Source organism: Phaethon aethereus (assembly GCF_964289735.1).
Source record: "Phaethon aethereus genome assembly, chromosome: 5".
Classification (NCBI taxonomy): Eukaryota; Metazoa; Chordata; class Aves; order Phaethontiformes; family Phaethontidae; genus Phaethon; species Phaethon aethereus.
In genome coordinates, this window is record NC_138579.1 from 29380504 (window position 1) to 29396214 (window position 15711).

At 37.0% G+C, this 15711-nt stretch overlaps 1 protein-coding gene across 4 annotated transcripts in view; it reads left to right on the top strand.

The window, feature by feature from the left end:
* The window catches only part of RALGAPA1 (Ral GTPase activating protein catalytic subunit alpha 1), a gene marked incomplete at its 5' end in the record, with an annotated part of 134358 nt that overhangs the window by 89965 nt on the left and 28682 nt on the right, over window positions 1–15711 (top strand). For all 4 annotated transcript variants that reach the window (XM_081999992.1, XM_081999993.1, XM_081999994.1 and 1 more), the window contains 3 exons: window positions 799–954; window positions 10216–10374; window positions 12273–12400. In XM_081999992.1, the coding sequence (XP_081856118.1) occupies window positions 799–954; window positions 10216–10374; window positions 12273–12400 (443 nt within the window). The remainder of the gene's footprint in view (window positions 1–798; window positions 955–10215; window positions 10375–12272; window positions 12401–15711) is intronic.

The following is a 15711-nucleotide window of genomic DNA, read 5'->3' on the forward strand; positions in this document are numbered from 1 at the left end:
ACGTTAGTGTCTTCAAATATCCTTCTTCAGTGGGTTAATTCTCTTAGCCTTTATTAGCTTGATTAAAGAGTTGCTAATTTGGATTGATATTCCATGATGAGACATCTAATAGTTTAACCTCTTAACGTTAAATTCTGGATCCGTTATTAACAGAAAAGCAAATATATCCCATGTGGTCAGAGATTAAATGTATTCACATCTGAGACAAAGCTTTCTTTAGGCACTGTTGTAAAAGTGAAATAGCACATTAAGCATGCTTATTTATTTCACCGCCAAACTATTTCTCATAGAACTAAGACTTACAAGCTTACTTATGAATTATCAGTTAGTTTCCTGTGATTTTTTTTTTCATATTCACAGAATGAAAATTTCTCAAGAAAATATATGTGGAAGGTAACAAGACAATTTAAAATTGTCTGGCTCTCGCACAGGGTTTCTTCAGAGCTCAGGTCAAGGCTGATGTAGTATCACAGAATTTTTAAAAATTCAAAAAGCGCATGTTAAGTGACTACAGTCAACTGAATAACGCAGTAAATACTCATTTACACAACCTTTCCTCTTCTCTAATCTCATCTTCCCAGCAGCATCTGTGGTGACCATGGAATATAGAATGCCACTGCACTGCAGTTGATTTCCAGTCTAGTCAGCAAGTCTGAGCTCTTTTAGAAAAGCGTAACTGTACTATTTGTGAACTATGTTAAAAATTCAGTTGAAAGTACGTTTCAAAGTGTAAAGAATATATTTATCACCTGATAATTTTTTTTTTTTCTTCTAATGCTTCCTGGGCCTTATTTCTAGGTAAATCTCACAAACCATTGTGGCTTTATGGGAGGACTGCAAAAAAACAAAAGCACTGGACTGACCACTCCATATTTTGCTACCTCGACAGTAGAAGTAATGTTCCATGTGTCAACAAGAATGCCATCTGATTCAGATGACTCTTTAACAAAAAAGGTAGGTGTTTCTGAATAACAAATTTTCTTTTGGTAATAAACCCAGAGGAATTAGAGTCAAAGAAAATCCATTAACTTTTTCTAAAAAAAACATAAAATACCATAACGTCTTTACCTGCTGATAGTTGGTATTTTACTGAAGTAGGTTAAGCCATATAAATTAGTTTCTACCAATTTCTAATTTTGCCATACTGGTGATTTTTGCCATCACTGCAAATGTTGGCAGGATCATATATGTAGTGGTGAAAAATGAGGGGAGGTAATGGTTTGTGTAGAAGAAAAAGCATTATGTCTGAATGATGTGTTAGTACTTTGAGACTTTAAATGCCAAGTAATAACTATGTGGTGAGTACTTTCTAAGATAATTTTTTTATTCACATAAGAGTCACTTGCTGTCTATTAATATAACTTTCCCTTTTTAAAAAAAGTGAAAAATACGAAGAATTTGACAATGTTTATTGTATATAAGGTGTTTTGTGTTGGAGCAGGTACTCAACAGTGGTATGATCTCTCATAGCCACATTAAGAAAAAATGGTTTTCTCTATTGGTATTTTTTCTTTAGAATTTAATAAATTCCACATTAGTGATAATAAGTTACAGTCTCAAACATGTGTCCTATTATAAATGAACAATTGGCTATCATTAGGCTGTCCCCCGTCCTGCGTACATACATCTTCAGATGTGCTAATCCATTCAGTAGACACGTTAATGAGCACTGGTTGAAGTGTAATATTGGAGGAAGTGAAGCTGGTTGACCTCAGCATGGAGTTTAATACTTGTAATTAAATTAGACAGTAGACAGTTAGTAAAGAGAGAAATAGCCAAGCCTCTGGCAAGCCTCAATTATTAATGACTTTTTTGTTCTTTGTGTTCAACTTGAAGAAAAAAATATTATTGCTATTGTTATTGTTATAGACTGACTATGAGTTCTAACTTCTCACTGTTGCATTTTAGTTTGGTTGGTTTGGTGGATTTTTTTTAATTAAAAATGTTTTTTCTTGTATGCTTATGGTGCTGGGTCCTTTCTGTTCTTTATTTTCTGAAGTCTACTTAGGTTAAATGATTTATGAAAGTGGTTTAATAGCAACATCTAGTATAGAACAGTGTATATATATATGTTTTTTCTAAGTTCACTGGCTTCTGTATTTTTAAACAGAAACTTGGTTTTATAAAACACAGCTTGTAATTATCCGTACGATGTTTGTTTATAATCCGTTTGAATTAGAGCATTAAAAAGTTGACAAGGGGGCAGATGGGTCACAGTGAAAATCAATTAATAACAAATAATTTGCAAATGCTGTGGACTTCAGCAGAACACACGGGCAAGATCTCAAGTCTGTTTCCAGGAGCACCCTGACTCTACATCTAGCTTTTCCTGCCAGGCAAGGTTCAGTGCTGGTCCAGGCCTCCTGTGATTTAGCCTGTGAAAATGCTGCCAGCTGGAGTTTTTAACAACTCCAGCTTGCCCCAGGCCTATTTCAGCTCCTCCTTTACCCACAATCTCACTCCTCAGTAATCCGGAATATTTGAGGTCTGTATGGTTATGTAGAGTGTATCAAAGGAGTGGGATTATATTTGTATATCAGCTACTGATGGTGGTGTTTAGTCAAGCTACTTTATTTCTGTGTGGCTTTCTGTCCTGTTCTTCCTCAGTATGTCGTTTTTGTTCTTCTTTTTAAGCCCAGTTTCCTGATGAATGGAGGCTTATGAGCCTGCCTTTGTCTCTCTTCCCTTCCCTAACACCTTTCGGTCCATTTCAATTGAATTTAATAGAGGAGACATGATTCAAAAGTGTTAATTTCCTGTATGTTTAATGAACATAGGCTAAGTAAGGAAGATAGAGTGAGAAAGACTTAGTGCTCCTACTCAGCAGGTAAAGACTGCACAGGAAGAAGCATTGATCGAGTGGCTGATACACCAGGAGGCTGCGCTGCCGTTCAGCGGGATCTGGACAGACTGGATTGTTGGGCAGAGGGGAACCTCATGAAATTTAACAAGGACAAGTGTAGAGTTCTGCACCTGGGGAGGAACAACCCCATGTACCAGTACAGGTTAGGGGTTGACCTGCCGTAAAGCAGCTCCGTGGACAAGGACCTTGGAGTCCTGGTAGACAGTAAGTTATCCCTGGGACAGCAATGTGCCCTGGTGGCCAAGAGGGCCAATGGCATCCTGGGTTGCATTAAGAAGAGTGTGACCAGCAGGTCAGGAGAGGTTATCCTCCCCCTCTACTCTGTGCTGGTGAGGCCTCATCTGGAGTATTGTGTCCAGTTCTGGGCTCCCCAGTTCAAAAGAGACAGGGAACTTTTGGAGAGAGTCCAACAGAGGACTACAAGGATGGTTAAGGGACTGGAACATCTCTCATATGAGGAAAGGCTAAGAGACCTGGGGCTGTTTAGCCTGGAGGAGAGAAGGCTGGGAGGGGACCTTATCAATGTCTACAGATCTCTGAAGGGTGGCTGTCAGGAGGATGGAGCCAGTCTCTTTTCAGTAGTGCCCAGTGATAGGACAAGGGGCAATGGGCACAAACTGCAGCACAGGAAGTTCCACCTCAACATGAGGAAAAACTTCTTTACTGTGAGGGTGATGGAGCACTGGAGCAGGCTGCCCAGAGAGGTTGTGGAGTCTCCTTCTCTGGAGACCTTCAAAACCCCACTGGATGTGTTCCTTGTGCAACCTGCCCTAGGTGATCCAACCTTGGCAGGGGGTTTGGACCAGATGATCCTCAGAGGTCCCTTCCAGCCGCCACCATTCTGTGATTCTGTGATTGGACGTCAAGGAAGCAGCGCCAGAGAGAGATGCTGTGAAAGTCTTCCCAAACTCGAGAAAAGCATCAACTGAAGTTTGCATCTTGGGACAAACAAGCAAGTGGTATCAGGAGACATGAGTAGGAAAACAGGCTTAATTCTTTTACTAGTTCTGCAGCTACTCATGCTGCTTAGGCTGAACACATCAGCAAAAGGAATGTGTTCTGTGAGATGCTGTCCAGCTCACACATGCTATAGGGGACCTCAAAATCATTTGAGAGTCATGTGTGTGCTAACAATTGTAATTGTTCTGAGTAAATGTACTGTTCATGACGTCCAGAGAAACTTCAGTTTTGAGCTTCTGTACAGGTCTGTCATGCGCTTTCTTTGTCTATTTCATTCAATGGGAGAAAACAAGAAAACTTGCAGTAGTTGGCTTAGAACTGCTGCTGGTTTTTATATTGTAAATGTGCCTAGAGGTGCATCATAGGTTCATCTTATAAATGGAAATTAAATTAAATTAAAACAAAACTTCTTCCTGCTATTCCAGCCACTGCAAAATCAAGATTCTGCTGTTTCAGAGGCTAAGCCAATTTTAAACTTATTTTCCATCAGTCTTACAGAGTAGCAAATAAAACTTTTAAGCGTCTTGGATACCTACGAAGCATTTGTTTCTGAAGACATGAACAAGAGCAAGAAAAGATATGAATTCAGGGAGAAGAGATGAAAATCTTCTGAATGTGTAAAGGGACTTAACATTGAAATGCATATATAAAATAGGTATTTTATTTGCAAATAGTAAATTAAAGATTTAATGCTGATAAAGCAATCCATTTTGTTTTTCTTAGAATTAAAGGTTAGAGTAAAAAGTATTTACACTACCCTTACAAAAGCAAACTTGCAAAGAAAATACCAGGATTAAATGGAACTGTGAAGACTTTCATTTCAGAGTGAGGAAGCTCACGTATGTGCCTCTACAGCTTATCACCTGTCTAGCTCCTCCTTTCTTAGCCTGATAAAGGAGTGAAGGCATTGTAGGTGGTAATATTATATATGATATGTAAATAAAAAGTAGTAATGTTGTCAATGATTGGAATACTAATTCATCTGGGCTTTGGGTGTATTACATGATTCTAGGTTATGTGTGTCAAGGTCCTTACCACACAAAAGATTTATAGCTCCCCATATTTATAGCTAGTTTTTTTTCTTGTGACATTAACATGTATTGGGAACTTGAAGGCTTATAGATGTAAATTATTAGTACAATATTTTTTGGAGTAACCATTAAGTACCCATTTGCTTTCAAAAACAAAACAAAACCATACCATAGTTGTTGAAATGAAGTTTTGTGAAAAATTCAAACTAGAGGTTACATATGCTGTAGCCAGCAGTGCTGCTTACATTCAGTGGGCAGAAGTAGCTGCAGTAAGCCATTACTTCAGATGTTTCTGCTCCTTCTGTTCTTTTTATAATGAACACTTTCATTTTTGAAGATGAAAAAAGTTGGGGCTAGCTGTCGTATCATAAGAAAATATAATAGCCTTTTTTCTCTCTCCTTTAGGTAAGTGCGTATCAGAAATTACCGTAATTTTGGCAAGAGTTCAAGGGTTAATGCAACAGATAAATAAAAGGAATTTTCTGTAAATTGAGCCCTGCATTATTTCACTTGTCTTGCCTTTCCAAACCTAACTCATTTAATTTTAAAAAGTAAATACTTAAATTCTTCCTGACAGTGTGCTTTGCTTTTACTGTCGTTTATTACTTCAATTATACTTGGTATCACTTAGAACAATCTGCCATTTGGAAATTTCAGTATAGCCTGCAGCTTAGTATTAAGTCTGGCTGCTATTGTAACATGTACAGCATATGACACTAATGTATCAAAATTAGATTTGATCATCCCTCCTGGTTATATTTATTTCACGTTTCTTTTGTATTCAGTTAACATAAATGTATTAGGAGAGCTGACACATGATGATGGCTATAGAGTAAGAATATTTTAAAGTATTTTGAGTTAAATTTGAAATTTCAGGTAACCTAACAGTCAGTCATTTTTATATATTTGGTTTAATGGAGTAGAGTTTCAAAGCAAGCCTAAAAAAAATCTGTTTGTCTCTGACATCTCCTCAGGGCTGTCTTCCCGACAGCTCAGTTTCAAAATGGCTAAAACAGGGCTCTTAATCTCTTTCTCATTGCCACCTTTCTGGATCACCATGGATAACATGACCATTGTGCCTGTCACTTGTGCCCATAGCCTGAAATCATCTTTAATTTGGTCCGCTTTCTGGATTCTTACATTCAGTCTGTGCTTAAGACTCTGTTCTTTTTTCCATGTAATATTTCTAGCAACATAGCCTTTCCATACACACAGTTAAATTTTGTCCACTATGTCCTGAACTGTTGTTTTGATTGCTGAACCTTCCTTTCTCTGGCCTTGATGTGTTCATTCTTGAAGAATGCTGCTATAAAAGACATTTTTCCAATCTTTAATGCCTTTTTACAGTTTCTTTGCATTTGTCCATCTCCATTTTCTGTCTTGCCTTATGCCTGGATAATAAACTCTCTAGAGCACATTGATTAGCATTTAGCATTTTAGAATATTGGTGTGTAACCTGTAGTTCCAGGTGTTTCAGCTATAGCGTATTACCAGTTACTTGAAGTATAGCGTTATTTTAGAGATTTTTATTATTTATGTTATTGCTTTATTATTTATATTATTGCCTTGCCTCTCTAATAAGGATTTGCACTTTGTTTTGCTTACTGTGATTTATGGACATACAAAATTGTAAATTTAGGAAGACAGGGTCAGGAAATGAGTGTGAAGTGTGAAGATGTAGTGGCTTACACAACTGTTGGTGAGTTTTGAGTAACCATTGACACAGGTTTCAGTCCTGGTACTTGTACATTCTGTGTGCACCAAAGGTATTCTGTTAGGTAACATTGGGACCATGCCGCCGCCTTGGAAAACCATGTCGCTGTCTGTCCTTTCGGTTTCAATGAGCAGAGGTGGTTGTAGCTCAGTATCTTTGTACCACTTGTGTCCAGGACACTGAATTCTGGGATGCTTCCAATGCAATAGAATGACATAAAAAATACAGATTAAAGTTGAAAGAGATCAGGCTCCAGCTTTCCTGTGGTGTAATAATTACAGTGAATGATGTATTCTCAAAATGCTTGCTGTGCTTGCAGGAGAGCTTTGTCGTGGAGCACTGCTCAATTTTAAGGTCCTTCAATAGGGAACTAAAAAATGAAGAAGAAAAACTGAAATTCTTTTTTCTAAAAAGTTTACGCAATACCTAGCGGACCTTGGAAAGGTTTTCAGGCGTATTTCAGGTATCGGATCTCTTCCATGAATCAAGTGTTGTTGGTCAGTCAAGTTACCAACCACACAAGCTTTCTCATAAGTTTTGCTTGCTGACCAAGGTGAGGACATCTGAAAGAAGCAATAAGGAGCACTATATTAGTGTCAGAACTTCTCCTGATCTACTCTTGAAAAAGGCACAGAATGCCTTCTTCCAGAATTTAATTCTCCAAACATAAAGATGAAATCAGCAACGCACAATCTTACTTACCTGTCTGTTAGTTTTGTCAGTCTTCTACCTTCTATAATGGAAACAAGGCATTGATCATAGTTTTGATCTTGAGTACTTTACATCTAGTTATAAACCACCATTCACGGTTTATACCATCATCCACCTATTTGCACCATCTCGTTTTGACTTTCAATCCGTTATATGTCACAGAGATGCCATTCTACACTTCACTCAAATTGGATCTTTGTCAGATTATTTGTGGTGGTAATTAGGAGATGAAACACACCTGACAGGACTTGGAACTCATTTGAATAATCTGATTTGTTTTCTTTTTCCTCTGAAGAAGTTAGTGCTTTTACCCTGGAATGTATCCTTGCACCTCTGTGGGGCTATGAAGCAAACTTTGAAATTGGAGAGAAAAGTCACTAATAGCTTCAGTATGCTGGGCATCTGAGAATGTGTTCCTTGTCAGTAGTCCTCCTTCTGAAATAACTACAAATACGCTTTCATCACACCAAAATCTGTGTCAGTCTGATGTGAAAGTGTGCATCACTAGTGATGCTCTGTCTGGGTAGCTTTCACAGAACTGCAAGAACTGATGTCCTTTCTGATTAGCTGCAGGTATCAGTAATGGGTACACAGGGGCAACCTTTGATAAATTCAGAGGCAGTGATGCCTTCAAGAAGCTGCGCTGTCTAAACTCTCTATACATTTTGCATTTTAAAGCCATTTATCTGGCATGTACACTGTCACCATCCCTTGTTTCTAGCAGTGTATGAGTGTGTTTTCTTTGAGCCCAAAGATAGCAAGTAAAGGAGGGCTAATTCTTCTAGTAAATAGTTCAGTATTACTGAATTAGGAATGGTGCAGTGCAGTGATGGGTGTGTCAGTCCTAGTTGTTCTTTTTGGCAGTCAGTTTAATGAGTTCAGTTCAGTCAGTGCACCAGATGGCCATCCCTCAATCTAGGATCGTGTAGTTTTTTCCATGTTCCATAAGATTTCATATCTAAACTCATTTGCCTCGTGCTTTCTCTTTGGTTAGGCAGCCTCATCTTTCCTCAGCTTTTCACTTGCTTCTAAGTGCGGTCCCATCAGTGCCTCGTGCCCTTCTGTCATTGTCATATTTCAACACATAGCTTGACTGTCACTTCACCTAGGAAGATAGGAGATGTTTAGGCCCTCAGAACAATTCCATGGTTAGTTGTCTTTTACAATGTTTGTCACTGCTAAGTGTTATCCAAGGTTTCTGCAGCTGGTGTTTGCGTGTTGCACATCAGTCATTCACGTTGCTGCCTGGTTTTGTTCTAATCTAGTCAAATAAAACTCAGCATAGTGAATGTTCTTATAACTAATTCTTTTGTTGGGCTGGGTTTACTGTTGGTACAAGAACATCCCTAACTAAGTGTTGTTCAAAATAATTCAGCCATCTACAAAAGAGGCAAGAACAGCTCACTTCAAAGGAGCTGCAGTCATTGGAGATTAGGTGTATGTATGATCTGGTCCAGGCAAAACAAATGACTTGTTGAGCATCAGACAAGATGTAGGGTATTGATGCCATCTGCCCTTTGCTCAGTCCAACACTGAAGAAAATCTTTTTCATGTAGAAATACAACCCTGTTTTTCAGTCTTATACAATTTAAAGCTAGCAGAGAAGAGCAGAGGCGGTGGCTTTTTTATTCCCTGCCCCCCCCCCCCCCTTTTTTTTTTTAGTGTCTGCTGCTGACAACCAGTATAAGCCTTCAGATAAGATGAAGGTAGCATTCCAGGAGGTTTTGTAATGTAAACAAGTGAATACTTGCAATGCAGTTTCTCTGCTGACTGTGTATATGTTTTGCTTTTATTTAAAGTGTGACTATGTTCTGAAAATGAATACAGAAAATTGTTGCTTTTTTATATACAATAACTTTTTGTAAGTGCTCAGATTAGTATCTGCATGTTACCTGTTAACAGCAGCTCACAGTGCTGGCCTTTGAATAACATCAAGGCAATTGTTTGACAAATTCTACCCACCTAAAGCTGTGCAAACAAACTGAAAACTGTGGGTGAAGACAATTGTCAGCTATTAACTGGTGATGCACAAAGAGATAAAAATGAGTTTCCAGCTTGAATTATCAGAAATAGTCCTTACTGGAAGGAAACTCACATCTAATAATCTGATTGTATTTGATCAGTATACGCAAAGCCTCTCCATGGTGTTAACATTTGTTTATCAGATGGTAGTGTTTATCAGGAGGAGCATTTTGGAGCTTCAGTGCAGATAATTCCAAAGTGTTCAAGATATTCCTTAATCTGGTTACATGATTACAACTGAGGATACAGCATGGATTCTGAGGAACCCATTTGGCCATTCTGAGCCAAATCAAGAGCCGTTTTGGGTGTTGTGGGGACACGTTGAGTTATTTTTACAAAGGTATATGGGTTTCATGGGAAATGAGCATTAAGTTTAGTTGCTCTAGGGTCTTAATGCTCTAGGAGAAAATGCAGTAGCTATTCTACTTTAAAAGCTTTTTGTTTGTAGTACCCAGTTTGGAGTTTGGCTAGAATGATGAGGTTAAAGACTGCTCAGATATGTAGCTTTTAAACAGATGTTCATTCATATACTTTAAAAGTTCCTATAGAATTTAGTAATTTGCTGCCTGTTGGTGACGGCAATCTTGAAAGCAGTTTAGTAAATCAGATCCAATCACTCTGCATTCCTGAGATAATATCAACAAAATTTTAGCTTTCTAGTAGAAAACATATTGACTTATCTGTTAATTTGGATAGACATTGGCACCAATGTATAAAAAGATAGAGCGCAAACCAATACTGTGAACTAATACTGTCAGTGAAATTGTAAAAGAACTGTAGTGTAATTTCGTTATTTTACTCATTTTTCTTTATTTTTTTTAGCAGGTTTGTCCTTTTGAAATATGAGCATTTAGTATAGGTGTATGACTATAGAATATATTTAAACTGATGGGGTTTTATCCCTGCTTTTCCAGCTAAGACATTTAGGAAATGATGAAGTACACATTGTCTGGTCAGAGCATACTCGAGATTATAGAAGAGGAATAATTCCAACAGAATTTGGTGATGTTCTTATAGTTATCTATCCCATGAAAAACCATATGTTCAGTATCCAGATCATGAAAAAGCCTGAGGTAAGGAGTTTTTTTTCTTTTGTGTTTCCTTCTATATTTAATGAGAACTGAGTTTTTGGTATAATAGATTGATCCAAGAAGGTGGTATGTCATTAACATTGACAATTGCAGTGGTGGTAGGAGGTGGAGGAGGAAGAGCTTGGTGAGTACAATTCATAGTAAAATCAGTAACTTGAAATTGCAAAGGCCTGATCCTGTCAAGCATATCTGCTAACAGCATAAACCAGAAACAAATCTAGAATATCTTGTGTAATCATTTAAATATTAAGATAAACTTGGTGAACTTTTTTTATCAAAATTGATGCGTGACTCTGGGAGTTGAATAATAGGCTGCTCCAGCTTTCTCCATCCATGTCATATTCCCCTTTCTTCTTCTCAAAGCTAGTTTTCACTTTCTCCTTGACCCCACACAAGAATTTGGAGATTATTTTGTCAAAGCAAGACCATTCAACTCTTGGGCATATGAAGACACACTGATTCTAATGACTGTTCCTCAAATGTTTATGCTGGCCCTGTTTTTAAAACAGTGGTTTAGGGTAACAAACACTGACTGAGTAAAAGTAGTCATGAATGTTTGTACTGCATAATTTCTGTGTGTGATGTCACTTGCCGTGAATTTCTATACTTTAGATATTAAAATTCTTTCTAGAAGCACTAACATTAATAAATGAGGTATGACAGAAATAGGATTCTCTTTATATGATGATAAGCATGAAATGATACCCATAGTAACATGGTCTTGTTATTACTGGGTTACTTATGTTTTTAATTAGTAAGTATATTTTTTCTCTTACTACTTTAAGGAAAAAGAGTTGTATCATTGGGGGTATGCAGGCTGAGAAGGAAAAAGAAAACTGCTGAGAGCAGGGATTGTTTAGTCCAATGAGGTCCTTGTATGTGAAAAAAAGTGCTTTCCATCAGACTTCAGTATTCTCAAAACTACATTAAATGACTCATGGTAAAAATAATACAGAGATCTAAAATTCTTCTGCAGCATTGATTTCATCTTAGCAGGAAAAATACTTACTGTACACTCTGCTCCCTTTGCTGACCTGATGCACAAATTGCTGCTCTTCACATGCTAGCAGATTCAGAACTTTATTCGCATGTGCAGCAAATGAAGATGCGTAATAAAGTTTTAATTTCTTTTTTTTTAAATTGAAAATGGTGACTGATTAGAGAAAAATGTAATGCCAAAACATAAGATACATCTGTTCTGTAAACCTTTTGGGTGCTACCTATATTAGACATCACAGTTTTCTATGGATCTCACAAATAAGGCTTTACACTTAGGGTCCAAAGAAGCCAAACTTTCACAATAGATTTCCCTCATAAAGGGCTTACAATGTATTTGTATAGATACCATAGAAAGAAAGAACAGATAGAAGAAGAAAAGAAAATGGAAGGTGAGGGTCAGTCCACCAGTAATTGTATGACAGTTGCACATTGAGTTGGTCCTTATGGACATGTTATATCTAAAACTATAATAAATATTATTTTTTTTAAATTGAGTAATTATTCCTTACTACTACTGCTATCTTACTACCACCTACAATATTGTCATCTAGCCTTTCAACCTCATAAACATCGTATGCATGACTGTTCCTAGGATTTTGGCAGCAAATGTTGGAAATAAGATTTGATGAGACATAGTATTCAAATGGTTGCTTAATTTTCTTCAAATACTATGTTATCTGTTACCAAGGATATCAAGCTGTTATACAGCTGTATATTTCCACAAGAGAAAAAGGTCTGTCATGGAGCACAATAACTGGTCTGATTATCTAACGATGAGGAGGAAAAAAATGATATATTTGAGTGTTCTATTGTTAATGTTGATTGCTAATTGTTATAGCTAACATCTTTCTTTATGTTGAATTTCTTAATTTTTTATTCAGGTTCCATTTTTTGGTCCACTCTTTGATGGTGCTATTGTGAATGGAAAAATTCTTCCTATTATGGTTCGTGCAACAGCTATAAATGCAAGCCGTGCATTGAAATCATTAATCCCATTATACCAAAACTTGTATCCTTTCACTCAAATGGTTTCTGAGGCATATACATTCCCTTGCAGTTCTACAGATATGATCTTCATGTTTTCTGTCATCTTACGTCTTTGTCAGATTAACATAGGGAAAATATTTTCAATTTTTTATGGTGATGGTGCTTTTAAGAAACTTAAACCCATAGAAAACAATTCGGATGAAGACCAGCTTTTTTTAATTAAGTGAAGAATAGGTTTAGTGCTGAAAAATCACCTGTTTCTAATATTTTATAACATGTACTTAATCACTTCTTGTTAAACAGAATTATTTTAATGACCATTTTGTGAGTAGACTTTTTAAAATAGCTATGTCATGGTGTTAATAATCTTTCTTTCCTTAAAGGTGTTTAGTATTTCTCCAGTAATAATGTGACTTAGTTTTGTTTTCTAGTTCCAAGAAGGATATGAATGCTGTTTTCCTTCAAGATGAGAAATATGTTACATTTCTGTCGTACAGATTTCGTTACTCAGCTCGGAATACGAAGTTGTCAGAATTATATTAGCATCTAAAAGATGTCAGAAAATATTATCTTGGCGCGGGGGGGTGGGGTGTGGATCTGAAATTTTTTTTCAGTTGAAAGTTTTTTGAAAGGGCTGCTTTTGGAAGAACAGATTTACCAACCAGAAGTTAAAAAACGTAAGGTAAGTCAGTCACTTATACTTCTCCCCATCTTAAGACTGAGGTCTGTCTTATACCTGTTAGTTAAATCAACAAGAATATACTATTTTTTTAATTTCATAAATTGAAAGGTAAATTTAAATTTTGATCCAAAAGAAATTCTGTGCTTACTTTCTACCCAAGCTGTAGATACTTGTATTTGTCATGTGATAGATTGTTGCTAAAATACTCTGTTTCTTCTAAGGCTGACTGTCAATACTGAGTTTTGGATTAGATATGATGAAGTGGATTTACAGATGAATGATGGATGGTGCTTGATGTCATCACATTAAATGAAGTTTGTGCCATTTCTGTAGATGACAGATGTTGATTCATTGTATTTTTATGTTTGGAAAGGTCCGATCTTTTTGTCATTACTCAAGTGGCTTAATCAAAGAATTTAAAATGTATTATCATCATTATACCATGAAAAGTGATGGCTTATAGCATTATATTGATGTATAGCGATGAGCAATTGGAAAACAATTTACTTTGCAATAGAAAACTTTCAGTACAAAAAAGCCCCACAAACTTGTATGTTTAAATTTCTTTACAGAATATGGAAGTTGTAATAAATCCCTTGGATGTAGCTTGCCAGCTTAATGGCTAGAAATTGGCCAGTTCCTGAGAGCTGTGTATTGCACATTTACTTTTAATTAATTTCTCCAAACTGTACTTTCTATATACATCAAAGCACTGCATGGCATTTATGACATAATGTGGCCTCCATTAAAATGTTGATATTCATCTCCTAATATGGTTAGCATGATAACTGGAAAGCATTACGTATATTTAATATTAGATAGTATTGGTTGGTGGGTTTCATATCATCACTTGGTAAGCTTATGAAGCACCAGTTGATTGGGCGCTGATGTTCACAGGCAGCTTTGTTAAGTAGTTGGTGGAATGCTTTTTCCACCTAGCTTGGAGTATCTTATATTCAGTGCTTTGTATAATACTGTAAAAATTAAAATGAGGGTGTGTGCAGTTCTTTAAAAGCTGTTTGCTTGGTGCAAAATTAGAAAACATTCTACAAACTTCCCTGGTTTGAATTAGGCTATGGTGGACTCATTTGTGTCAGTGGAGAACAGAAAAAATGTTGAACTTCAAAGTTTGGCCTACGTCTCAGTAGTTTAAAAAACTCTTGATTAAAAACTTCATGGACGTACCCTTGGTGTTCAACCCGTGTCCAGATTTGAGGTCAAGAAGGAATTTCCCTCATATAAGAATGTCAAAGACTGGTGGGTGTTTCCTGTAACATGGACATGGTCTGTTAACTAGGAATATTTGAAAATTGAATCTAATTGTGTTCTCGCAATAGCGGGGAATTGAAGACGTCAAGGATTGTCTTCAGTGTCTTCCGCTTTTTCCCTCTGGCATATTTTAGCTATGGCTGTAGCAGTTCACTACTGGTTTTAAGTCTGTTGTGGACTGGAGGGTGTGGGGGCAGGAGTTTATGCTCTGTGGCTAAATAGCTTTTCTGGAGACCCCACCAGACTTAATGTCTCTTGCAGAAGACAGGCCTCATTGATCAAGGTGGTCTTTCCTTGTGTTGGAGTGTTGCTGGAGCAAAAAAAAAAGAGGACTTAGAGTGGTGAAAACAGTATGTTCAAAGAGGGAGGAGAAAAGGAACAGAAAAGATATTTTTCAGAAGGTACACTAAAAGCAGAGACCCAGCTGGAAAAGTGAAGCTGATAATCAAGGCTTCTGACATGTCCAGGACCATCACGGTGTCAGTGAAAGAGAATTCTGAAATGATCTGTTTGAAATTAATTTTTGTTTACTTACTTATGAGTATCTAATATACTGGATCAGTGTTAGTTTATTAGGAACTTTGATGATGGTTAGTAGAAATTCAGTTGAATGTGGATCTTGAGGGAACAAGAATACTTGAGAGTTCTGTCAAACAGAATAAATTTCAAGCACTAAACTTCCATATTAGCTCTCTTAATTTCAAAGCCAGCGTCAGTGTATGGATGTCTCTGTGCCTACAGGTGTGTGGTTCATTTCAGTGTGCTCCGTGATACTTGTTGGGCACCTTTTGACTTAGTGTAGAGTTGATGATGATATGTAGGTCTGTCCTTATCTATATCTGAGAAATATTTACAATGTCACATTGCAGTTCTTTGTGGTGAGGATGGATAATGGTAAAACTCTTAATTAAAAAGTCGGACTGTGTTGATTTGCTTGCATATGGGATGTGAAGAAAGTGGCATTGAGTTTGGCCCTCCTGCTTCCAAGGAGGGCTTATCCATCCTCTGAGTTAGTGCATTTTCTAAGTGCAGACCCGACTGAAAAAATCAGCTGTCATTTGTAATCAGCAAGGATATTCAGTCCTCTTCATGTAACCTGATTGCAACTTTTCCTTATTGCGCTCGTCTGTTAATCACAATGTGGCAATGGATAGTACGTGTGAATAGTATAATAATGGTTGCATGGATACAGGAAATTCTGCTCATCTCCTTTTATAGTCTGCCCCGACTTTGAGCATGTATTGTATGGTCTGAAGTAGTTTTCTGAGATTGACATATTCTGTCAATCACCTTCCTCTTTCTGACATTATTTTGATACTTGTGATAGCAAACCTAGATAGCAAAACATTTTGAAGATTGGATTTTTTTAATGATTTTTAAAG